At 34.7% G+C, this 27,321-nt stretch overlaps 1 protein-coding gene across 1 annotated transcript in view; it reads left to right on the top strand.

Moving 5' to 3' along the window:
• Orc6 (Origin recognition complex subunit 6) overlaps window positions 1-17,064 on the top strand; it is a 35,112-nt gene extending 18,048 nt beyond the window's left edge. Inside the window, exons 4-6 of the mRNA XM_081744287.1 lie at window positions 881-973; window positions 9,877-10,055; window positions 16,186-17,064. Coding sequence (XP_081600413.1) covers window positions 881-973; window positions 9,877-10,055; window positions 16,186-16,343 — 430 coding nt within the window. The 3' untranslated portion in view covers window positions 16,344-17,064. The remainder of the gene's footprint in view (window positions 1-880; window positions 974-9,876; window positions 10,056-16,185) is intronic.
• The last annotated feature ends 10,257 nt before the right edge of the window (window positions 17,065-27,321 follow it).

A 27,321-nucleotide genomic window follows, 5' to 3' on the forward strand; every position in this document is an offset into this window, starting at 1 on the left:
ATATGAAACAAATTTTGATACAGCGTTACTTAGTTTTCCAAGACCTTTCGAACGAGGTATTACTCGACCCATGTTCCCATTTGACATTTCAAAGTTACCCCCCGTTACCCCAATTTCCGGGGGGTGGGGAGGGGTACTTTTGGCGGAAATGATTTTCCCCCTTAGCAATATATAACGTGTACTTCAAACATTTCTTCTATGTTTTATCATTTTTCAGATATTTCCGTGGATTAATTAAAATGGCCCACCCTGTATATATATATATATATATATATATATATATATATATATATATATTATTTGGCTTACTTTCTGTATTTTGACATTGTTCATTGTTTAAATTATTACCTAAAATTAAAAGAAAGTGAAAGTGAGCTTAGGGAAGAGCCTTAAGATTCAAACTTGCTATCCTCAGTACTAGAAATAAATGGACCCAAATAGCCGAGCTTACAAGTTTTACATCTCTACTGTGCATGAGTTGTGGGAATACTCCAATTATTGCCTTGAAATAATTTATTTGCAATTACCATCGTCGTCTTTACCTTGAAAGCCATAACTGTTGGTCGATAACTTTAGAATTTTACCTAATTGATCTGAGGAGTGATGATCCTCGAATAAAACTGTTAGAAGGGAAGGAGACAGTAATTTAAACATTTCCACGCTATAGTGGCGTAATACCATTTCCTCGCTGCGAAAAACTAACAAAACATTATCAGTGAATCTACCATGGTTGTAAATTTTTAAAATATAGTTAGTCTTTCCAACACAGTTTAGCTGCCAAATAATTAAACACTATTTTATAATGTTTGGAACATTACCAGTATATTAATTTAGTTGTATCTTTTGTACTGCAATAAGTACTTCTTTTCTTATTTTGTAGGTATATGCAACAAGCTGAAAAACTTCAACACTATCAGAAGTTCTCTTTTACTCATCCTATGTTTTCCGTTGGTGCTGTTTTCTTAGCATGCAAGTAAGTTTGTTTATACAATTAAGTCATTCATTTCGGTAACTTTTCTAACTTGGTTATACGTTTTGAGGAATTAGGAAGATGTATGACTTCAAGATATGCACTGGTATGAATTATGGAGTTTTTATGTAACCAATGTTCGAAAGTTTTATTGATAATATATTATAAATATTTATAATAAATGGTTTGGGATACAGAAATCATTACTGTTTTAATACACGTTGTCGAAGTTTTTTCTCGTGAAATTACCGCTAAATCTTTTCCCAGTCAACAATAAAGCCCTTGCTGCATAATGATAAATAACTTTGAAATGGGAAAAACAATTATTCTTTTCGGGGATTTCAAAACGTGATTAGATCTTTTTTCTTTTTACTTTATGCACAGGGTACAAGATCGGTTCGTGTACTGCGTTATATCGTAAAAATAGGGATAGAATACAAGGTTTGTATTTACAATGCATTTATGTAACACATGAGGGTTGAGTCTTGTTAAACTGGCATTCAAAATGGGAAAGTGGTGGCAATAAAAATTGTGAAATGACACTTCCATTGTTATAAGGTTATGCTCGGGACCACGAGGATATCGGGAGTCAGAACTTTTTCTCTTCGAAAGCCTTAAATTTACATGGAATGAAATGCCATCGTAAGCTTTCACGAAGTGAAATGCTATTTTTCAGTCACATTGAATCTGGTTTTTATTTTACTAGTGTACTTCCCTGGGTACAGCATTGCTGTTTCAATTGCTAAGGTGCTGACTGCTTCAAACATGGCCCGTAAGAAACAAATCCACTGAAGAAGAACTTTCAGTAAGAAAATACGGATCCACTGAAAGTAGAATGGAAATTGTATTTCAATATTTGTGATTTATCCTCGTATATTCGCTGTTTTCATACAACCTGATTTGATACAATCGTCTGAGTTGTGAATTTTTTTCACTCCCTTTATAAAAGGAAATAGCATTTAAAGGATAACAAGTCAGAGATTGAGACTAACACTTATATGTACAATTTTTATTATTACTATTATTCGTCATGATCTATGATCAAAACAAAAGGACCTCACTACATCACTCTCTTTCCTCTATCTTAGTAATATTTCCGTTTTTTAAAACCTATAACAAATAAATATTTGTTATTTTTTTCTTTTAGTTGAATTCACATGAAGTTCAGTTAAATCCTCTATTCACTAAGCAAAAACTATTATTATTATATTTCCTCATAAAGCTTCAAGATACAAGTGAGCCTGCTAATAATATTCTGGGCTGTTATTTACCCTTTCGTTTATAACACAAAATACAAAATAATAATAATAATAATAATAATAATAATAATAATAATAATAATAATAATGTATATATGTATGTCATATTTCAAGATGTTAAAGTACGTCTTAATCGTTTGAAAATGTATTCTTTTTCATTAATACCTTGATAGAACAACATGATTTTATTTAAATATATCTTCCAATTTTTCAATGTAATTATTTCAGGAAAAGTTCCCTTGGAAGTTCGGTCATTGTTTTTCGGAGCCAAACTTACTGCTCTTAAAAATAAATGTGGTGGAATTAGACCTATCGCCGTTGGTAATGTCTGGCGCAGAATATCAGCAAAAATTATATATATCAGAACACGGGAGCATTTTAAGAACTTTTTGTCTCCTCATCAACTTGGAGGAACCGAAGCAGCTGTACATGCAACCCGGGTTTATTGTTGCTCCATTCACAATGCTCCTAAGACTATCTTAAAACTAGATTTTCGCAACGCATTTAACGAGCTTCGCCGGGACTCCATGCTCACTACAGTGTTGAATGAATTTCCTTGAATCTATCCATATGTTTACCAATGTTACGCTCAACCCAGTGATCTATTCTTAGGTCAAGATACTATTTCATCCCAGAGAGGAGTACAACAAGGCGATCCCCTGAGCCCAGCACTTTTTGCTATAACCATTCATTCCTTAGTGAAATCAATCAACACTGAATTAAACATTTGGTATTTGGATGATGGGACTATCGTTGATGAACCTGAAGTAGTTCTTTCAACTCTAGCACAAATAAAGAAGAAGGCATCTGCACTTGGCCTACATTTGAATTTTTCAAAGTGTGAAGTTGGATTTCTTGGGTCAGATGAAGCCAAGTTCGACCTATTATTTAAAAAAAATGACGAAGCTGCTCCAGGAATATGTCTCCTAACTAACCAGGATGCTTGTCTTCTAGGCGCCGCTCTCACGAAGGAAGCATTTACCAATGTCCTGTTAAGCAAAATATCAAAGTTAGAATATTTTTTGCCTCGACTCTCCTCGATTTCTGTCCATGCAGCTTTCTTTCTTCTACGTGCATCTTTGTCGATCCCTCGTTTAAACTACTTCTTACAATGCTTTCCATCTTGAAATGAGACTCCACTACTGGAGAAATATGATCTTGTCCTTAAAATGGGTCTGGTGTCAATTTTAAACTGCTCCTTAAGCGACGAATCTTGAATTCAAGCATCCTTACTTGTGAGATTAGGGGGTCTTGGTATTCGACGATCCGTGGATATGGTGATTCCTTCCTTTTTAACGTCCTACCACGGATCTCTTCGTTTAGTCGAGGTTCTTCTTCCGCAAGGTTACCACCTAGACCCAGATGGCACAGTTCAAGAAGGCTCTACCAAAATGGAAAAATTTAACAGATACAGATCTTCCAGAAATAAACAAAATAGGTTCTCAGGCTTCTTGGTATATACCAATTGCAGCGCATTTTCATGAACTTCTCTTACAGTCAGTTATTGCTCCAGAGGATAAAGCCAGGATTCGTGCTGCCTCATCCCTACATGCTGGGGCATGGTTGAATGCAATACCCTCCCCACCATTAGGTCTTCATATGACTAATCACTGTCGCCTTAAGATTAGGTCCAGCTATTTGTGAGCCACATCGCTGTCCAGCTTGCGGGGATCAAGTTAACCAACGTGGCCTGTATGGCCTTTCATGCATGAAGAGCATGGGCAGACACGCTAGACACTCCTCTGTGAATATCATTTTACGAGCCCTTACCACAGCTGGAATTCCTTCAATAAGTGAACCTGTAGGATGTTGTTGTTCGGATGGTAAACGACCTGATGGCATGATATTAGTTCCTTGGTTGAGAGGCAGATCACTAGTATGGAACTTTACGTGTTCAGATACATTTGCCCATTCAAGTCTCGCTTTAGCTGTTATGAATGCTGGAGCTGTTGCTAGTCGTAGAGAGGTAGAAAAGCAAAGGAAATACAACAACGTCCTTGATAAATTTATTTTTGCTCCAATTGCCATCGAGACTAGTGGTGCTTGGGGATCTGCAAGCCTTGATTTTATTAGAGAAGTAGGCAGACGCATTTCTATCGTTACTGAAGATGTTCGTTCAGCATCTTTCCTAATTCAACGCATACCTATTGCTATCCAACGTGGCAACGTGTCGTCGGTTCTTGACACCTTACCACATGGAAAAGAACTAGATGAGGTGTTTCTTCTCTAACACAAAGGACAACACTGAACATTTATACATACAAATAAGGTCAATATGGTAATTGGAAAGTAAATTACTGTAACATAGTGAAACACATATGCTTGTGTCGGGGAGATTATATATTATATATGGGACCGAAGATGGTAAATTTAATGGAAATTTACTGAAAATTTTTATACCACAATAATTGCAATAATAAGTAACCATTTTGTTTTATTTAATTCTTGACATTTAAAAAGAAACTTATTGTTTCCATTCTTATTATGCTTCTTTCTGTGGTATTTGGTTTTTAACATTTTCTCGTGTTTACTGAAATAGGCTCATTGGAAATTAATTAATATTTTGTTATGTTCATGTCTCTACAGTATAAATATGGAAATAAATGAGTATATTTTTTGTGTGTATGTAGAATTTAGGTGTTCGTAGTCTGTATATGTGGGGAAAATATATTCTGTCTACTGATATAATTGATATTCGAAAACATTTTTAAGTTGTTTTGCTGTTATGGCTCAGGTTCACTTTCTGTGAACCCAATAATAATGAATATTAAACAATTATTTTTCCAATTTTTAAGTTTCATATAATACATTTTAAATAATACTGCGTAATACTACATATAATACATAGTATATTTTTAAAAAGTAACTTTATTAAGCCAATACAAGTGCAAAGTTTAACATTAGAAAATAAAACCATCGATTTTGGGCGTTGTGTTTTCCACGCAGTTTATCAGTCGACTATTTTATTACTGAGTTATAGCCTTCCCTTTCTAGTTCATGTAGAAAGGCGGTGAGTGAAACGTGCAATTCACGGTTTCGTAAAACTATTTTCAATGATTTACTCCATATATATGCAATTGTAGACTTCAATTTATCGATCTATTCACAAAATAAAAGGAACGGGAAGTGAAGAAGCAAAGTTTATGTTGTTTTTAACGGCGCTCAGTGGGGTCGTTATTAAGTCAGAAGTGATGTAAGTATAGTCTGTCTCAAAAAATTGCACCACTCAGAACAACCGTAAGGGTTTCCTTATATTTACTATTTAAATAAGCCATTCCGTGACATAATGATATCTACTTGATCTATACAACAACCTCTAAATTTGAGGAGGATTACAACAGTATTTTGTTTGTTACAGTAGTTCAGATGCTCTCCATTTGGTGTCTCTGTACTCAATACGAGTGTGGTCGAGATTTAAAATGCTTGTTTCCTGTAGTAGTGTAAAGTGCATTTTTTAATGAAAAATATGTTATTGAGTGTTTCTTTTATTTGCGTTGTAGATGAAATTGGGTCACGTACATTATAAAACGTTGAGTATTATTATAATCTCATTGAAACTCGCAATATGGAAAAAGTGTGTATGACACAAGCCTTCATAAACAAAGACGAATTCTGACACTGTGATGTGAGGGCTACTGAAATAGACAAATCGACAAAATTCTAGGTATTCATCATAATATCGTTGGTAGAATAACACAGAAGCAAGAAGAGCATAATTCATCTTCTGAATGATAACTGTGTGTCAGAAGATGGAAACAACTTTGAGATTGGATCGAGAAATTGTTCGCTTGGCTGTACCAGACAGAGCTTCCAGCTCCAGGGAAATTGCAGCAGCTATCCATTCTAATGCAGGTTACAACATAAACCGGATGACTGTTGTCAGACGATTGCATGAAAAAAGGTTACATAAGAAAATTCCAAGACAGAAACCACTTTTAAGTGATAAACATATAAACACTAGAAGAGAGTTTGTGAGTAAATAGGATGCATGGAGTGATGAATAGCGGCAGCACTTAATTTTCTCAGATGAGAAGTTTATGATTGTTGGAAATGACAGTGGAGTGAAACTGTGGACGAGAAAAGGAGAAAGTCTGAAGCCAAAGTGCGTTTTCAAACGAAAGAAATTTGATAAAAGTGTCACGTTGTAGGGATGCTTTACCTCAAAGGCAGTGGGATGAATTGAAATTTGCAATAAACAAGTTAATGCGGCATATTACATTGATACTCTAAATCGAAAGTTTTTACATCCAGCTGTTGACTATTTCTCAGGTCCGAGTTTGAGTTATTTTATTTTTCAAGATGACAATGCGCCGTGTTACAGGGTACGGAGTGTAGCAGACTGGTGTCTAAGGATGGGTTTCCAAAGATTATGGTAATCACCAAATTCTCCAGATGTAATCTCATTGAGAATCTGTGGCATATTATGTCACCAAACAACATGGAAAGATATATGAATCTAGGAGACAACGCAATGAGGAACTGGTTCGATTGTGGTACCACGGACTGGTTATTACTTTGTGTGAAACACTTGTAAACATCATGTCTCGTCGGTTTGCAGCATTAAGAGCTGCCCGTGGCAGTCTAACAAAATAGTGAAGTGTCATAAAGATTGTGGTGTAAACAATTTTCTTTTTTTCGGTTAGTTTCAATAACTTTCCTACCGTTTAGCGATAAACATTGTTCGAATAGTGTTTTAAAAAAAGCATTAAATTGCATTTCTGGATTCTAAGGCCACTTAATGTATAAAACTTAGTGTTTTTGTTTAATGTTCATATATATATATATATATATAATGTACACTACAGTAACACAACATAAACATTAGGGAACTATTAAAAAATCAATTGAATGGTGTGTCATCAGCGAGGTGTGTAAAAGAGAGCTAGCATTAACACTGTAACAGTTTTTCAAAGTGATGCTGTTTTTTTGTGACAGTCTGTACATAAATATAAACTAGGGAAATTCTAAGAAGGAATGCTTTTAGAGGAGTTGCATCTTTCTGTCAGTTGTCAGGTACTATGAATTTAAAATGTGTAAGGATTTATTTTCAATTAATGAAACATCAGCATTTTCTTGTATTTTTAAAATTCAGTTTTCTCTTCCTAACAAAAAGTAGAATTGATATGAAATTTTGCTTAAAATAGTTTTTTGAGTCCTAATTTAATTATTTATTTATTTATTTATTTTAGTTTAATGTCTCATGACTTAACAGCCCAGGCTAAACGAGACGGTAATAATGAGATATATGATAATGCTTAAGTGAAGAAAGTGAGAGAAAACGCTCACGGTATTTGTCTACGACAAAGGCCAGTGACCCCATGCACCAGACATAGAAGTAACAAATATAAAGATAAAAATTATTAATTTTAATTATTTATTTATTTATTTATTTATTTTTAAATATAAAGATTCATAATTGTGAAGATTCTTACCATAGTATTTGTATGTTTACTTTTAATACTAATTACAGAGTTACTTGCCGAAGGACTTTACAGAAAAGAAATTACAAATGTCTTTATATGCTTTCCTGAAAGAAAAAAAAAAGTTTTAAAAGTCCATTAAAAAAGAGAGAAAGAAAGAAAGAAAACTCACGTCATGCAAAGCAAATTTGTAAACATCTATCAGTGCTTTACCTTCAGTTACGATTTATTTTCTGCTCCAGATATTCTTACATAATGTAACTTTACTATGTCATGAAGCTTGCAATACTGACATTGCAAATAAATATCTGGATATCTGCAATCCTTTTAGAAACAAAGACCAGTTTCCTCTCAACTTCCTATGCAAAAGATAGATAGGATGAATTACATGTTATCAGGAAACGGCAGAATGTACTCAGATATTCTTGCTTTTACTCTGCTGATTTCGGTGGGTTTTTCATACTGTTTAGTTTTGGCTCCAAGGAAAGTAAAAGCAGACCAACGCGTGTTTTGAAGAGACTTGAATTAGCAATGAAACAATTAACAAACCGCGTAAAGCAGATAATTAATCATTGTAATCTATTTGTAGTTATGATATTGCCTATACTTCGTTCTCTTTTTTAATCGCTCTAGATTAAAAATATAAATAATGGCTCAAGTTTGCGACTTAAAATTATCGGAACTTCGTGTAAGTTAGCTTTTTTTTCTTTAATCTACAATGAAATCATTACATGCATACTGCACTTTATCGTTCAATTTCCACCCCTGTTTACAAACACCGTGCTCGTGGGTTTTCTCGGAGTTCTCCCGTTTCCTCCCACTTTCTTCATTCCATCATTTCACTCATTTCTCATTATCACCGTCTCCTTTAGCCTAACCTGCATAACCGTGGGACGTTAAACTTAAAGATTTCATTATCATTTTCCCCACCCCCTATCTGTGGCAAAAATGCAGGGAAAATGAACCAGACCCAAAGGGAATTCGTAAGGATGTGGAATAATTTTTTCGGACTTAGTATCTGGAAAGCAGTCTAGGTTTTTGTGAACAGAAGTGTACATAAGTTGATTTATTGCTAACTCACTTCACATTAGTACGAAGGCCATTCATATAGTTTTGGAAGTAATAACTACACTGTTGAACAACAATTAGTATGGGATTTTAATTAACACAGCTGGATTCAGTGGACTTAGACCTATAAGAACATCTATCAGTTAAAGTTCAAATGTGCACAGTGTAGGTGAAGCGGACTTGTAAGATCAGTCTAGTTCCATTGGTTGGTAGGTAAACATGGATTTATTTAGTGAGAACGATTTTACACACATTTACACACATTACAAGTTAGGTGAAAGAGCTAAGAAAATCCATGAGGAATTGAAAGCAGTTTATTGGAATAAAGTGTGTTCATTTGACTCCATCGCCAGATGGGTTCGATCATTTGAGCAGGAAGGGGGTTTGAAAGACGATTCTCCATATAGCTGACCTAGAAGCTATGAACGAGAGGACAATTGACAGGGTGAAGAAATTAATGAAAGAAGAATCGCCATATCATCGTGGAGAGGTTAAGGACTTCCATACTGTAACCGAAAGTTTCGTTGCGCTTGAGTTTCGGACTTCGTCGCTATGAGTAAGGCTACACACTGAGCTTTCTCCTGTGGCGTCAAATCTGCGTCACGTGGAAATAAATAAATAATAATAAAACTTTATCACATGTTGAAAACTGTTTGTTAGTATCTAGTATAGTTTTCAAGTTTTTAAAGTTGTTAAAGTCTAAATTTGCAAAGGTAATTTATGGATATCCGATAATACACATAAGAGTTAAAAAAAAAAAAAAAAAAAAAAAAGAAGAAGAAGAAGAAGAAGAAGAGGATGCACAAGACTTTTTGAACACGACTTCAGTGAAATTTTTCGTATTTACAATTTGAATGTAGTACTTAATTTTTATGTGTAATCATATTCCCTTAATGGGAAAAAGAAGTTAAAAATAATTCGAAAGTTCTTGAAACAAAAAGAAAATTCTTATTGTATATGACGTGGATTCGATTCTCGATAAGAGCTCATATGGTTCAGATAGCTTGTTAAGGCTATAGGCCTATGTCTCCTGCGGTCAAGGTGCTGAAAAAGAAGTTTAAATTAACTCACCCAATCGAACAAAATGTCTCTCTTCAAAAATGACTTGCACAAAGCTCTTTGAAATATGTTAAAATTGTAATTTTCATTTCTTTTACAGAATTAAGAAATTCACAGGATACAAGGCTAAGTTATTGGAGAGGTCATGTATAGAGAAAGAAAAATTTGATAGTCTAACGTTACGTTATGCTAGATGCACAATGGACGTACTCATCGAAGCGTACAAAGCCGAAAATACACAAGGAGAAGCAGCAGCTAGCGCCGAACCATCTCAAGCAGGTAACGATTTGTTTTTATTTTTTATTTCTCTTTATTTCTGAAGTCGTGTTACTGATCGTAGGTGTTAATTCTTCTCAACAAAAGTTCTATTAAATATCTAGGTATTTCTGTAGCTGATAAATAATTGCAGTATTCGGTTATATTCGTTGTCATATAAATCACTGTAAAAAAAAAAAAAAAAAAAATCACTATTGACAGAGTAATTGATTTTTTAAACTTTTGTTTGGTACAAGATACCCAGTTACGTGTAGTTGACGTGAGCACAACTGCTTATCGGTAGTAGCTTGAACCTTCTGTCAGGAAATACCGGAAATGCGCGAATTTAGTGGTCATTTGTTCTTTACTTGATCCAGCAGTTCCAGTATCCTTACCTTTGTGATGGATTTATAGTATTCGTAACGTACTTCTATTTTGCCTAGGAATAAAATCCTTTGTATTGTTATAAATATATTAAGTGTTTCCATACTTGAAGCCGAGCACGTAGCCTGTAAGTTCAGTTCGTAAAATAGAATAAAGGTTGAAATTTGTAAACAATACGTTTGCGTTTTCACACTAATCTAAAATAATAATAATCGTACATGTGTTGTTGACACTAATAATTCCATCCTAGCTGTTCTTGTATTTTATTAAGGTGTGTATCATCCACTTTGCACTCCTTTCACGAATTACAAGATCATTTTGTAATTACTGTTCGCTATGGATGATTCTCTCAAGTTCTGCACTGAATTCTTTGCTTGTCGATGGCGATCAATTTCCAATTTGAAATCAGCTACCAGGCTGTTCGACTTCTTGTATTTTATGAGTGCTCCAAGATTGTCTCAAATCCACATTATGATTTACATTCAAACGTGTGTCAACAAATAGGCATACATCATGACACTCCCACAAATGTTGATGTTTCTTCCCTTTTGGTGTAGATTAGTGTTGTAAAATTTCCGGAAATTTTGAACCTGCTGCTAAAAAACCGTTTTTTCCGTTTTCTTTCCGAAAAAATTGGAAAAGTTGGGAAAATAACAAAAATCTTTGTATTAGGTTAGTTTTACTAGTAGAAACTGTAGTAATTATTCTTGAAAATCAATAGTCTGCACTCAATTCCTTTATGTGCTACCTAGTGGTTTATTCGTTGTGCATTATTACATAACTTTTACAAGTGCATACACATCTACCATCATGAAGCGTTTCTGTTACAACAAATAGGGCTCATGAATGAAACTGTGTTCTTAATGTGCTCTTTCATCTGGTGAAATTTTGTTAATTCTAATTAAATTACTTCTTTAAAGAAAGAGCAGTAGTCAAATTTCATTAATATATATATATAACGAAAGTAACTATGTTTGTAACTTAACAACTCTTGAACCACTAGACTGATCTCGATAGAAATTTTCAACATAGATGAGGTTCAAGCCTGGAATGGTTTTATCATTTCGCTTTGAAGGTGCAACTTGGAGGAAGGAAGTCCGTATATATATTGAAAATTACCGATCTCAGTGTCGAACCCGCAGTTTCCGGGGTTGTTGGGATGAACAGTGACATTCCCGATGAAGCTTAAATTCAAATTCAGCACTGCAACTTGGGGGAAGGGGAGGGGATATATATATATATATATATATATATATATATATAAAATGATCGATAATAATGTCAAATCCGTAGTTTTCGGGGTTGCTGAGATGAATAGTTACACTCCAGACGCTGTTAAAATTCAGGCCCGCAACTTAGGAGACGAGGAAGGGGGAATATATAAAAATGATTGAAAATAGCCAATATCAGTGTCAAATCCATAGTTTTCGGGGTCGCTGAGGTGAACAGTGACATTTTCGATATCGTTTAAATCCAAATTTATCCCCGCAAATTGTTGGACGGGGGAGGTATATAAAAATGATGCAAAATGATCGATATTAGTGTGAATCCATAGTTTTCCGGGCCTCTTAAGATGAACAGTGACATTTCCGATGCGATTTAAATTCAAATTCAACGCCGAAACTTTAGGAAGAGGGAAGGAGGGGTGATATATATTTTTAAAAAATGATCGAAAATGACAGATGTTAGTGTTGAATCCATAGTTTTTGAGGTCGCTGAGATGAGCAGTGATACTTCTAATGCCGTTTAAATCTAAGTTCATCCCCGCAGCTTGGAGGCGGGGAGATATATAAATATGATCGAAAATGGCCGATATTAGTGTCGAATCCATAGTTTTTGGGGTGGCTGAGTTAAACAGTCACACTTCCGATGCCGTTTAAATCGAAATTCAACAACCATTAGTACTTATAAAGGGGGAGGGTGAAATGTAAAAGTAATTGAGAATGACTGATACTAGTGTCGAATTCATAGTTTTCGGAGTTTCTAAGTTCATTGGTGACAGTTTTGGTGCCCCTTATATCCAAAATGAAACGTATTCTCACCGTGCTAAGAACGGGTATTTTGGTTGGCTCCCGGTGCTTTAATATATTTGTCACTGCTCAGATTTACGCACTTATGCAGCGTATGTGTGTATATGTAAAAGATCATCTCTCTTTTTGAGTTATTCGAAAAATATACAAATAATTAAGAGGAATTTTTATCAGAAATCAGAAAACTAAAAAGTAAAAGTAAAGTTCCTGGTAGCGAAATACGTTGTATAGATGCAGCAGACACGTTACAGCAAATAAGATTAGCATCAGACCAATAAATAGTTTATAAATTATATTTTCCGGGTTTTGCCAATATTTCCGAACAAAAGATTTTTTTCTTATAAGTTCAAAATTTCCGGAAATTTTACAAAGCACAAAGAAGATATGTATCTCCATAAAATATATATTTGATTTTAACATACTGGTATTAACTAAAATGATTCTGGCCCTGTTATTTTAACACCTCCCTCCCTTGTCATAAAACGGTAACTTTATAAGATTACTTAAGATAATTTAAATGCGTCTATATCAATTAATCTAACTAGGATTATATTTTAGTACCTTTTGTAGCCATAACTGCATTCTATCACGGTGCTAACTTTAAAGGAGTGGTGCAAACAAAACTCCCCTATTCTAATATGAGAAACATAACTACTCAATGATCTTAACTGTAAACTAGTAAATATAAAATAGTTCTCATTTAAAAGCATAATGTAGTAAAATATTCGAAAATTTTCAATTTTTCCCAATTTTTCCGTTTTCTTCCAAGCTCGGGAAGAAAACGGTAAAAACCTTTTTTTTTTTTACTCAAAATTTCCGCTTTTTTCCAGGCCTTTACGACACTAGTGTAGATATTGCGACAGTTATACACGTAGCTATAGTTGTTTCTGTATCTGAAATCTCATGTCCGACTGCAAACTTAGCACACGTTATTACGTGTTCGAAACATCGATAAATAACAATCCGTTCTAACAATTTGACATCGTAACAGAAGTTCAGTACTTAACCAAACATACAAATAACAGTCTTAACGCAGACGTTTCATTTCGGTTTCGTTTCGGAGTCCTCAGTGCATGTCCTTTTAAAAATGTACCGTGCTTAGATAACGGCATTATTAATGAATCTCTTTCATTGTAAAAATAATATGTTACTGAAAGTAAGTTTCCTTAGTTGTAACTATCTTTCTATAGACTTGACGTGCCCAGACTTGAAGTGAATAAACTTCTCTATAGTAATTATGATTAAGGGCTAATGAAACATTGTTCTTAAGTTTCCCATGTTCTGCGACCCTTGGTGTCTTTCCATTACCGGTATTCAGAATTGAAGTGAAGAAATAGCGACATCTGTCCACAAAATCCTTAACTCTTTCCACGTTACGTAAACGTTAATAACCATTATTTGACTGTATTCACTGCAGGAGAAATATTAACCTAAGCAATAACTTAATTTGAAGGTCGAAAACTGTATGCTGTTAAGTGATACATAATTCTACAATCACTACCTCATCTACGCTAAATACTCGTGAACGAAACATTTAATTGTATTGCCTTCGTTGTAAATTTTGAAAAATGTACTTCTTAGTTATTATAACTTGATGTATACAAACCCAATGTTAGTTGCAAACAACAAAATTTTATTGTAATTTAGTATGCATCCTTTCAAGTCGTTAAGTCATTTGCCGTAGTCCTTATCAACAACTACTGGGTCAGTGTCCCCTCCCCCATACACACATACAAAGCCAGGCCCAGGTTTTTGCCCTCGAGGCTAAAGGAAACGAGTAGTTAATGATGGTAAATGATCATTAAATTGAATTGTTTTGTGCTCTCTCACCGCGAATCGAACCCGGGACCTTGTGCACCAAAGGCATATGCGCTAGCCACTAGACCAGCGGGAAGTGTACATTGCCTTATCAATGAGAGTTATAATATTTGTATTCAAATGTAGCCAGATGTGCAGTTTTTGCCGGAGCTATTTTCCCGGTGAATGCATAGAATTTTCTGAATTGTTTCAATATTATGAGATTAGTACGCTGAAGGTAATTGAATTAATAGGTAGCAATTTCCGGTCAATACAGCCCGAAGTAGTAACGATAGAAGTTAATATACTGACTGCACATATTATCGGCTAAGCACTGACCATGTCACCGTAGACTAGGATGAAATCACGTAGTTCTTACCTTGTCACGACGTCTGTAACACATTTCCACCATCTACACATTTGTATATTAGCTACTTGCAAAACAGCAGCAAGGTCATTCTGAAGAGTTACACCGTATGGTAATCCTACTGTCAATTGGCCGTAATCGAGAGATAATTTATCATATTTTATAATTTTCGCCATTGTTATAATTTAATACAAATAAAGTTTCCCACTCATATTTAAATAATAGGTGAGTTGAAACAAGATGATTTACAACATCAAATTAATTTTAAACATATTTCATTCCAAAGTTTCCTATTATGACTATGTTAGAACTGAGTGCATATTTCATCTGCAGGATGTGTAGCTTTGCATTCGTTGAAAGATTGGATTAGATTTGGCAATTACTTACGTGATCCTTCATCAGTTGCCAGGGGCTCGCTCTTTTGTGTACTTGTAATTCGTTCCAGATAGGCAGTCAAAACGAACTCTTCTCCCCATCTCTTTTCCATTGCAGAAGGAGAAAATAAGTCGCCAATCTTGTCAGGAAGAGAAATATCCTTAAAATATAGTGTCGTTTAAAATCTAAACTTTTACTCCCAGTTCGCTTAAGCCTGGTGTTGAGAAGGCATTGCTATTCCTTTTAGCCACTGTCAAACCCCGCTACCAATAATTACCGTTTTTAATTTTTGTCTACTACAGGTTTAACTTAAGTCGTATTATTCAAGTTGAATTTGTAGAAATTACAACTTGTTCGTTCTAAAGTTAATTTCTGTCATTCTTATATTCTAGAGTGGGAAGAGGTAAATCAAAGCAATCCTGTTGAACTTCCAGTTTTTCTGTTCTTTTTAATGTAAGAACATGTTTATAACAGAACCGGACAAGACATATCGATGTTCTTATCATTTCCAGTTCCGCCGTTCTAATATTAACATTCTGATACTTTTTCCATACAGATTGTAATCGCTCTTGGATTGCATATTAATATAAAATTATTGTATTATTTTTACAGTAAGTAAAACAATATTTAATTACCAACTCTATCATGCTTGCAATTCCAATATCGTTTCACAGTTTCGATTATCAAGAAAACTACAACTGTTCATTTAAATTTGCTATTATACTAAAAGATTTGTTACTTTTCTCACTAGTACAGATAAGTGTAATGAAATGTTTTAAAATATGTAGAACTATTTTGATAATTAATTCTTTAAATATATATTTGTTTTGATTTATCAGCTTATCTGGACTGAACCATAATTCCTGATGAGAGGCCCCTTTACTCAAGAAAACAAGTGTCTGGCCGACCAGAATCCGTCATTTGCTGTAGCACGATGGAGCTGTAATTCTTGTAGTTTTATAATAATTTAAATACTGAAAGTTCTTACTTCTCTTACACATACGTTTACCCTCTGTACATACAATATGTTACTGTATTGTAATGTAGTAGAATGAGTCCATCTTCACCCTTTCCCAATTTAAGGTCAAAATGAGTATCTGAGGGTAAGAGATTAGTGAGATTAGAGGATAAGTCGATTTCTTATTCATTATATACTTGTATCATTGGAAAGTGAAATTTAATAAGAATTATCTTTCCGCAGAAGCGCCAGCAGATGAAGAAATGAAAAAGGAAGGAGAACCTGAAACAGTGGAAATACCCCCAGAAGAATTTGAAGAATTGAAAGCAAAAATCTTGGAAGAAGTTACACGAGAAGAACCCGAAGAAGTAGCTACAAATCAAGAAGAAGTTGCAACGTGAGGATCTGCGTTCGTGGGTGATATTTAAATTCAAAAGACTGCGAGTATGCATATAGTATGTGAATTTTTTTTTAAAAAAAAGAAAGTAAATGAGAAACATTTGTTGAACTTTGAATTTTGTGCTCTTATTGAAAGTAGTTCGTTTATATTTTCGTAACGGAAGTCCATGTGGTATAATAATGAACATTAACTGCGAAGAACAGTATGAAATATTTTACAGTTGATTATCTCCTAAGCTTCACGAATCACTATCGTTCTTATCTTTTTATCTTGATTGGTTCGTCTCTTATAACGTCATTCCGCTCTGTTCGGGTTAGTTGGATATTTTGAGTCACATCACCTTGGTTTCCTTTCTCCAGTTCTATTTATTAATCTCTGATCGGATAATCTACAGTACAGAACAATGTTTCGAGTATTCGTGCATCGGCAAACACTGTTAAACTTAGGTATGGTGGCCACTTTGTTCGACGAAAACTATCCAACCTTCACAAAAACCCAGCTTACAGTATAATAGTTACTTAGGTCTATATGCTTGATTTTCCATATTTTCAGAACAATTAAGAAAGTGGCCTTTTTTAAAAAATAGTAAGTTTAATACATTCGAATGTGCGGTTGTTGTCATTATAAAACTTCTTTATGCAGCCTATTTTTGTATTGACTTTAATTTTCTTCACTTTTTTTTTCTTTCTTCTGAAAATGTTAAATATATTTTTTGATGACAAGCTTTGTATATTTATTCAGTGACTATGTGTGTTTGTGTACATATATAATGAGTGAGTAGTGTGGTACATTCTTTTGTTTAATTTTCCAATTTGTTGATGGTGGTGTTTAATTTTTTTTATATATATAACGAACAAAGACACAGTATGTGTAGATGCACAGAAATCAAGTATTCTATCTCTTCCTTTATCTTCAGGGTTAGTGACTAGTTAGTTTTTTTTCTGATATCTGCGGATGAAGAATATCCATGTTTGGATAACCCACGCCTTATATAAAAATCTCGAAGCGGTTTTCTTGTAGTAGAACTTGGAATCTTGGTGCTTTAGTAAAATATCAAACTGATCTCGATCGAAGCGCATGTCAAATTGTATTTAAGAATGAAAAACTGGTTATTAGATTCTGAATTTACCAGTGAGAAAAAAAAAAGACCTTAGCTTTGTACTTTGTTTACAAAATAAATGTTATCATTCTGTTAAAATTAATTTTTTATTACACTTATAATATTTCATATAATTTTGAATCAAAGTAATTTGTTCGGTTTTCAGTAAGAATTTACGTCTTAATCTTACGTAAGAAGCGCAACATGCTTCAGTTACATGCTCAGCTTGGAATTTGAGAATGATCCTATAAAATAGAAGATTCGTAGTCTTAATTATACTGGTAACATTTAAGTAAGTGTCTTTGATTTTCTAATGATATATTAAATGCAGTGGCGTGTATCTCAGCTTGCTGTAGCCGTAAAAGGTATTTTCATGCAAATGATGATTGTGGTCGGTCAGAGATAAATATACACGATTATCCATCTTGGCTGACGTGGTCCTGTTCAGTTTGCTCAATATGTGCTTGAAATGTTGAAAGGGCATGAAGGGATGGGTATAATAAAAATAATAATAAACGAAACACATGTTACTTAGCATGGTATGCGTCGAAAAGATGGAAAGTCAACGTGCGTTATAACACTCCTTTATAGACAGGAAGTCGTTACTCGACACAGCCCTCCCACTAGTGGAGACCCGCCACATTTAAGAAGAATTTTGTAGAAATTAAATAGTGCGTAATTGGTAATAATATTTTTAATGGACAGAATTTATTGACATACTAAATATAAAGACAACGTAGAATTCCTGGAAATGATAGCAATAAAGCATTTATAAATAGCACTAAAAACAAGTCGAAGGTGGCTATTCTACTTTAGTTAAATAAAAAGTTATTTAATTAAAGTTGTTATATCTTTATAACAATCAATCTGCATTTACAAAGATTTACCAACGAATACATTAACCTCAAAACTACCAAATGTCCTCATTTGAATCTGAACCCTATGCAAATTTAATTTAGTATCAATAAGAATCAACTTAACCATGAAATAAACAATGGTTTGAAATAATTAGAACAATACCTATTGTGTTTCTTTTATATATATACAAATTGGTAAGAGGTTATTTGTACAACAACCCAAATGTAACTTATATCTTATTCAAATATATAGTCAATGACTCAATTAGAACATATATAGACTTGTTAAAGTAATGAAAGAAAATTATACAATTTACCAATATAATGAGTATATAACGCATGCACACCTTATAATTCCAATTTAAACTCACTAGTTATTCTCACAATATAGAACAATTTTATAATTTAACCCAATAATTATTACGTAGGTTATATAGAAACTCTTGACTATATTAAAGGTTCGTTGAGTACGATTTCCAGCGTACATCTAACAGGTTAGGTGAAGTCCTGGCTTATAACACAAAAAGTCGCCACCAGGGGCGTTCTAATAAAAAAATTTGACAATCAAAATATTTAATCAAAGACCCCCCATATGAAATCAATTTCAAAAGCTGTTACACTTTTTTTTTCCCAAGTAACTAACAGAGTGACATGTTACAGCGTGTTTAACAAGTGAAAGGCTGAGCGGTGGAATATTGTCAGATTCTTATCCCTTTGGTACTTATATCAGGTGTCTCAGCTTTAGTAAAGAAACGGGTACTTACCAGTTTAATGGAAACACAGATCTGATACGAAGTCACTTAGTTCCATGAGAGAGGAAGGAGACAGAAATCTGTACCTTATTTGTCTCCAAAACTGACCACCAGATGTTTAATAATGTTCAGTTCTGGGGATTGAGCGGGTCAAGGGAAGTGTTCAACTTCATCCTGATGTTCCTCAAGGCACATCGCAACAACTCCCAACTGCGCGAATGGGCACATCATCATCCTGGAATATGGTGTCAGCCCGGAAAGCAACATCTTTACCATATTATGCATATTGTCCCCCAAAATTGGGACATAATCACGGGCAATGACGCGACCGGTACGCGTCAGCAAAGAACTAATTGAAAACCAGAATATTGCGGCCTAAAACATCATAAATCCGCCGTCATGCTTTACTGTTAGGCGGAGACACTGCGGATCATCATATGCTTCTTTGGGCGTTCGCCACACATAAGTGCAGCCCTTGCTTTGAAATAAGATGAACGATAACTTATCCGACCATATCACACGTTTCCAATCATCAGCGGTCCATTTACATGTTCCCAGCATCATCGGCGCCGTGCTAAAGTGTTATGGTCCCTTATTAGGACCCGTGCAACCTAACCCCGTATGTCCATGTCATGTAACTCGCGGTAGACTGTGATTATCGACACAGGATATGGAAAGTTGATACTTGAGTTCCTCCGCCACCTCCACCGCAGTTGCAGAACGGTTTTGAGTGACAATCTGCCTTAATGCTCGACGGAAGTTATTACTGAGGGTTTTCTTCCTACTCCTGTTCCTCTTCGCAGTTGTGGTTTCGCCGTGAGGTTTATAGGCCATCATCACCTTTGACACACGCAAAAATATTTTCCACTTTCACCACGCTTGCACTACAAACCGAACGCAATAATTTTCCCATTTTTTAAATCAGAGAAGTTTCCTATTTTATACTTTCAATGTCTGCTCAGTTCACTGTGCATTGCCATTCTACTGCTCACGTAGTATGGAGTTGGCACTAATACCCCACCATCAACATCTCAGCGCAACGGTCACTTTCTAATCGTTGACATACAAGAAATTGTCATGTTTTACAACTCCAGCTGTGCCCATTAAATTCATAAAAAAATATATATACATTCATTCATATATATCAGGTGTTCTAAATATGGCACCCACGCTCAACAGAGCGCTCTGTGGCCTCTTTCAGCCTTTATGGGGAATGAAAAAAAATGCCATTATGTGGTATCGTCGTGAATTAACTTAAACCATTAACATTGCTCTATGAATCCATCAAGTGGTTACATCGATTGTTACGGTAATAGGTGGTCCTAGTGTCAAACTCTGTCGACTTCAACTGTCATTTGGAAAGAATCGATGGAACTATTTGATGAATTGGTACTCTACTCCGGTTCTTTATCTGCGACCTTGCTACATAGTACAATTCGCCTCTCCAGACGAGATCTGAAAATGCATACAATTATCTATAATTCGTGGATTTCATTTTTAAAACACCCGATATATACATTATATAGTCAGTTGTGAAGTAGCCTGATTAACCTTCTGATGTGTTTTCCGCAAATGCTTTGATAATTCGAAGTGAAAATGCTATTTCTATTCTGGTATTAAGAGCTATTCTTAATGCTAAGAGCGTGTACAACGTTTACATCATTCAAGCAGCAAATTCACAATAGATTTTTGAGAAATTGCTGATGAAAATCAGTTACGGTGTATAAAAAGCTGAGTAGTACATAAAAAAGTTTTAACATTGCCATTATAAGGCCGTTAATGAAATCAGGAAGCAAGTACAGACAGTTTTAAGAAAACTTGGCCAATTGATGCCACGCCATTAAAAAAAGAATAGTTTATTCCTCTTCGTTATCTATCATCCGATTATCACTGTGCGACACAAAATATGTCCTGTACATGGGTATATGTTTTTCTTACGGTTTTTTCCATGAGAAAATCAAATCTATAATTACTTTTTCTGAATCATATACTAATTTTGTGAAAAATTGAAAAGTTTGAAATCTTGCACTGTGAAATATCGTATTTTTACGGGTGGTGATGAAATATGATTAATGTTTGGTTATTGAAATGTATCGCACCTTTTCAGCAGAAAAGCTATATGAGACCTGGGCTTATAGTTTAAGGTGGAATTCGAGCCACGTGTCATTCAATGTTCTACCGGGAATCGAACCCGAAATTCCATGCACCGAAGGCGTGCGTGCAACCCACTAGACCAACGGGAAGGACAGAAATGTGCTTAAAATAAAAATTGAAAATGGCCTCTCTTTCTAGAAGGGATGCCCAACGTTGTTTGGAATCAATCGGGCCACTTGAGCAGTTTAGTATCATGTTGCAGGCCACAAGACAATAAAAGCAGTCTCCTTTGCAAAATCCATTTTTGGAAACTTGTCAACGTGTTTTTAAAAGTTAGATACCAAACACTGAACTTTTGTAGTAGTAAACATATTCTAAATGTTAAACGTTGTTAATATGAATTTTAAACTTTACTACTTTGGATTTATATGGAAAAGTGTAAACTTTGAAAATATCCTTATGGTTTCACGTTTATTGTTTCCAATGTGGATATTATGGAAAATAAATGTTACGAATATTATTTATTTCAAAACTATTTTTCCTTCCCTTGGGGTGTAAAAGCAAATGGCTCTAGTTTCAGTTTGTTTACATTAGAATTCTTCGTTTTTGACATTTTACAAAAAAGTCCATACCAGCTAACGTAATAAACAGAACATATGTGTAAAACGTACGTTTGAGAGCGCGAGGCCACACATCATAGCTTCGCGGGTCAACGGTTAGACATGGCTGCTCTCCAGAGTTTGATTTCCAGTATCAAGGAGACTAAATATAACACTAAACATGACAATCTACCATGTATACTGCCTCGTGAAAAATATAAAGAAATACCCGAAAACACATATTTCAACAACCCCAAGTATAACAACAACTATTACTACTACTACTACGATTAATAATAATATGGAAGTAATAGATGTATTAATAATTGCTTTCTATCGATATTTTCTATTTGATATTTCTACTGGAACATTTGCCTCTCATCGTCTTACTACGACATATATTTACTTCTGTTCCGTTGTTTGGTGTACGAGGTCATTTAGTTCGATTCTTGATGGGAGAGTCTGATATTAACTGTTTTCAATGTTTCTGTATTCTTGTCCCTGTTCTTTAAGGAGTTACTGGAAAAACTCTAAAAGTGAGTAAACCGAGTAAAATTATGTAAAACGAGTAAAAATAGAAACCTTAAGGTGCTGATGGAAGCTCGCTAAACTAGTTAGCTTTAAAAAAAATTCAGTGCTCTTGAACAGATTCCAGTCGAAAGAAGTGCTGTAAGAGGTTCGAAGCCCTCTAAAGACCAGTTTTCCCTTCATGTTCGTGCGTGTTTGTGTCTCTTTTTGTTTTTCAATTTAAAGTTGAATTCTCTAGATTATTCTTTCTACATAACACTTTACTATTTTATCATGACTGAAATCAGTGTGTTTCGTCATTATTACATTGGATTCGTAAAACTATGCAATTTTCTGAATTCACTGTACATCGAGTTTTTTTCGTTCTTCCTGAACAGTGATGCCTTAGAGTAGTGGCTTAAGCGTCAGTTTCCCAATATTGGGGTCGTGAATTCGATTCACGCGGAGGTAATTAAGGAAAATTTTATCATTTGCAATATTGATATTTCTGATCAGAGGCGGCCCGTCAAAAGGGGCCCAATAAGCTCGGCCCTCCCATCGTTTTTTTATTAACAAAAATGTATGTACGTTATGTTATCCTGCTAGTATTATTGCTATAATTTCCCTCTGAAACAAAAACAGTTGTTCTGACTCCCTCAAATCAGTTTTTCCATGTACTACTTACGCTTATGGGCACGTTATTCACGCGGTCAGTATAAAACAAAGGGGAAAAGGGCTGTTTTAGTGTGGACTTAGTGGGCCTTATGCAGAGTCGTTTAGGTGTGATTAACGTCGTATTAAAGGGTTCGACTAACATTCCCTGTGTAGTCAGGCCTTTAGTACGATGCTAATCATACGTCAAACAAATCTGCGTAGGCCCAGTATGTCTTGCATTGACTCGTGTGGCGAACAACGTGAAAACCTAGCTTGAGTGTAGGTGGCAAGGACCAAGAATCTTAGGCCCTCATCACGCGATTGCACCCGACCCCTTCCGAACGAAAAGGTATGAAGTTTGCTTGTTGTAAAAATTCGCTTGTCTGTAGAGGTTGTTGATCCCGCACTTCCACTTGTTTTGTTCCTTGACCTTGCTCTCTTGCGGATAAAAATCAACCGCGTGTCGATCCCTCAGTGTGCATTTTCTTAATGTCTTTTGTGCTATTCCCCCCCCCCCCCTTTGTTTTCGTGTAATGTGAAAATGAATAAAGTAAGCATGTTGGTAGAAAACCAATTTTCAACGTTTTGTTTAAATGATAAAGTCCAGCTGAAAGAACTAGGTGAACATCGACCAAAAATTTCAATGACACAACAAGATGGAACCAAAGTTAGAAACTTTTCGTGCAATTGGTATGAAAAGTGCAATTGGTTAACTGCCTGTGAAGAAGGCAAGAGACTATTTTGTTTTTACTGTTTATTGTTCGGTGGTGAAACAGTGTGAACAAAAATTAGATTTTTTTAAAAAATTTGAAACACCTATCAGAAAAAATGTTCATATTAACAATTCTCTTAAGTATAGAAGAACAATATATGTACAGATAATTAGGTGAGTACCATTTATTACAGAAAATATTTTATATTACGTTGTTCCCCTATGATTATACTTAATGTGTTAGTATAATGTTTTTTACTGCAACTTTGACTTTTAAGCGATTCACTTAATAATCAAATAATAATAATATCATCTTAGTAGTGGTAGTAGTAGTAGCAGGAACAGTAGCAGTAATAGTAGTACTAGCAAACATAAGTATTTGTCTTGAGGCTTGGCCCACCCTATCTTTTATTCCATGAGCCGCCACTGCTTCTGATGTATACTAACATGAAAAATATTCAATTTATCTGGGTCTTATAGAGTTGAGACTACTTTCTTCACAGGTGAAATACCAACAACTCAAAATTACATCATCAGTATCAACCTTGATTCGTACTCTCTGGGAACGTAACATGTTTAGCCAACAATCGATGAATACATAAGGCTCATACTTACTGTTAGGATGGGCCAAAAATATGACTGATCAAGAACAACAAACGTTGTAGTTCCCTAGCAATTGTGAAATTGTTGCTAAATGTGCACAAATTGCAAATAGTGATCGAACTTACAACTCTAGTCACAAGAACGATTCCAATTAAGATATCACCTCACCTTCCTATCTAGAAGAAAGGCGAAACAAAATTCATGACTGTTACCAGCTAACAAATATTTATACTCCATTTCTTGTTATAAAATGATAATTCTATCTGTAAATTCATAAACGTAATATTATTATTTTCATGTGTAAACCTAAGAAACATTTGACATATCTTTTCTGTTCCTATCAATAGCTTCGACTGTGTGACTTTTGCTTCTCTTCTTTTGTCGTTCTAATAATAATAATAATAATAATAATAATAATAGACATTTTCAGTCAAAAACCTGTGACTTTAAGATCTGTAGTGTAGAGCAGTGGTTGCCAAACTTATGAAGCTTCTAAGCTACCCCACAGTTTTTAAATCCTACTGTAAGTTATTCACCAAAAGAAATCAACGTTTTGTAAAAGTCTTACATTTGTTTATTGCCTACAAACTTACATTTCAAAGTTCACCAATCGGAGCGTTAACGCGATCTACCGAAAATGTCCCAACGCGCTACGGTTTGACGATCGCTGTTGTAGAGCTTGGCCGACGATGACACACTGGGCATTGTTTATTTTTAAAAAAAGATCGAGAAACACTATTCACTAACTCATTGTCCACAGTTTGGTCGGCAAGAAATATTTCTTCGTGCATATGTGCCTACCAAAGTGAAATGTGTTTCTACACAATTTGCTTTTCTAGTATGACTGGATAATTCAAAAAACTATGGTAAAGCAAACAAAACATATGGCTTTAGCGGGAATCGATCTGAGAACCCCATGAACGTGAGTCACGTTACTATCTCTTAGAACACGAAGACGCATGATTTGTTGAGAGAGGCAAAGTACTTCACATCGAATATTTTCCTTATTTCGTTTTTATTGTGCTCATTCTGTGTTTTTAGTACAATGCATGAAAAACTAATATATTTTTCGCTACGGTGTCCAATAATGTTTTAACTGATCAAAAGATAGGAATCTATTGTCGAAATGATATGGAGCAATGCGTAGTATTTTGTTTTAATACCATCGATCGCAGGAAGGAGCAGATGATACTATCCGTGAAAAACGCATTTAATTGTTTAATATACTGTACAACAATGTGGTACGTGGTTCTGAAGGTGTCGTCTACTTCAAACGACATCGAAAGCATTCATCAAGGAAAGATTATGCTCTCAGTGTTGTGGAATTTTAAAGGAATCGTGCTTTCCAACTCAGAAACAAAACAATCGATTCCGAAGAATACTATCGGTAATTGAAGTTTGAAAGAAACCATAATTCAGAAACGGCCAGAACTCGTTAATCGTAAAGGAGTGTCGGGTTCCATCACAAGAAATCGAAACCAAATTTATCATCCGTCAAAAACTTTTGGAGCTTGGATGAGATGTACTGCCTCAACTACCATATTCGCCTGACAGACTTCCACTTGTTTCGCTCTCTTCAAGATTCTTTGTACTGTATAACATTGAATCTGATGAGGCTATAAATCAGCATCTTCAGTTTCTCGCGGATAAAGGCAGATCCTACTATGAAAGAGAAATTCTGCAGTTCGCTGAAAGATGACACAACCTTATTGAACAAAATAGGCAATATTTCATTGATTGAAATGTATTTTTGTGTTATGACATACATGTTGTAACATATAGGCCAAATGCCTCATGACTTGCGACAACCTGATAACAGAACTATCAGCAGGGCCGGATTTCCCAATAGGCCCGGGCCTATGAGCGCAAGCACCCGGGGGGCGCAAGGCCGAGAGAAAAAAATCAAAAAATATTTAGAAATAAAAATAAATAGCCATAACTTAACATACTTTTTGAATTGATTTTAAAAAATCAGGCAAATAAAGCATTCTGATTTTGAAGTTCATTGGAACAAATAATTGTGGGTAAAGTTAAAGATAAAATTGCATCGTGGAGTGGTATTTAAGCAATTAACATATAGGCCTGATATAATTTTTTAATAAAGGTTTTTAGGAAAGTAACTTTAACCAGACTAGGGGGCGGAAAAAATTATTGGGCCTAGGGGAGCCAAAATGCTAAATCCGGCCCTGACTATCAGAAAATGTTTTCCAAACATGATGAGTATCTGAAAATGGAAATAGTATCCAGAACGAAACGCTCAAAAACATACCAAATCGCTTAGAGAAAATATATAAACGGTAACATCTTTCGAGCTCAACTTCAGAGAGAACGATGCCGCGACCCGGATATTGTGATGTATCTCGTTAATCCAGTGCAACATATGTAGAATATTTATTTATTAAATAACTACTATCTATGTATATAAAAAGTTAAAATAAATATAGGTATAGGACTATGACTATTGATATAAAGGGCATAAATTATCGTAGATCTAAGATTTAACAACTTCGGTGTTTCGTAACAGCCAAGTCATGAAATTTGCTTACACTAAGATGTAAAGACTTACTGTTCTTAGAATGAAAGTATTAGAGTTCATATTGAGGGAATAGACTTGGGTCTACATGAGACAACTTTTTTAAGACTGAAGGAGACGCGAGGCTGAGCAATTTGTTTACATGAAATATTTTAATGAGATGATTTATTTTTTAATAAAACACAGTATAAATTATCGTTAATAATAATAATAATAAGAGGAATTATAATACCAATTACATAAACAATACCTTCCAATAAAGAAAATTTTCGAACCTGGGTCTCTGCGATAGGAGTTTCCTGCTTTACCAGTATGCTTTACCACAAATTCCTCATACGAAGAAATAATAAACTAGTAGTTACGGAAGATAAACATAGAACTTTCTACTTCTGTACGTGTTGATACAATTCAAAGAATGCGAAAATAATGTCTGTCATTTTCTTCTTTGGAAATTAGAAGTTAAGCTGAGGAAGAATTGTAATAAATCGGGACCATCGTTAAAAACTATGAGATAGCCTCAACTTAAAGAATGTTTCGTGATATTTTCCTCGTTGAGAAAAGTCTATATA

The sequence above is a fragment of the Thermobia domestica genome, chromosome 2, assembly GCF_964235325.1.
Source record: "Thermobia domestica chromosome 2, izTheDome1.hap1.1, whole genome shotgun sequence".
Lineage (NCBI taxonomy): Eukaryota > Metazoa > Arthropoda > Insecta > Zygentoma > Lepismatidae > Thermobia > Thermobia domestica.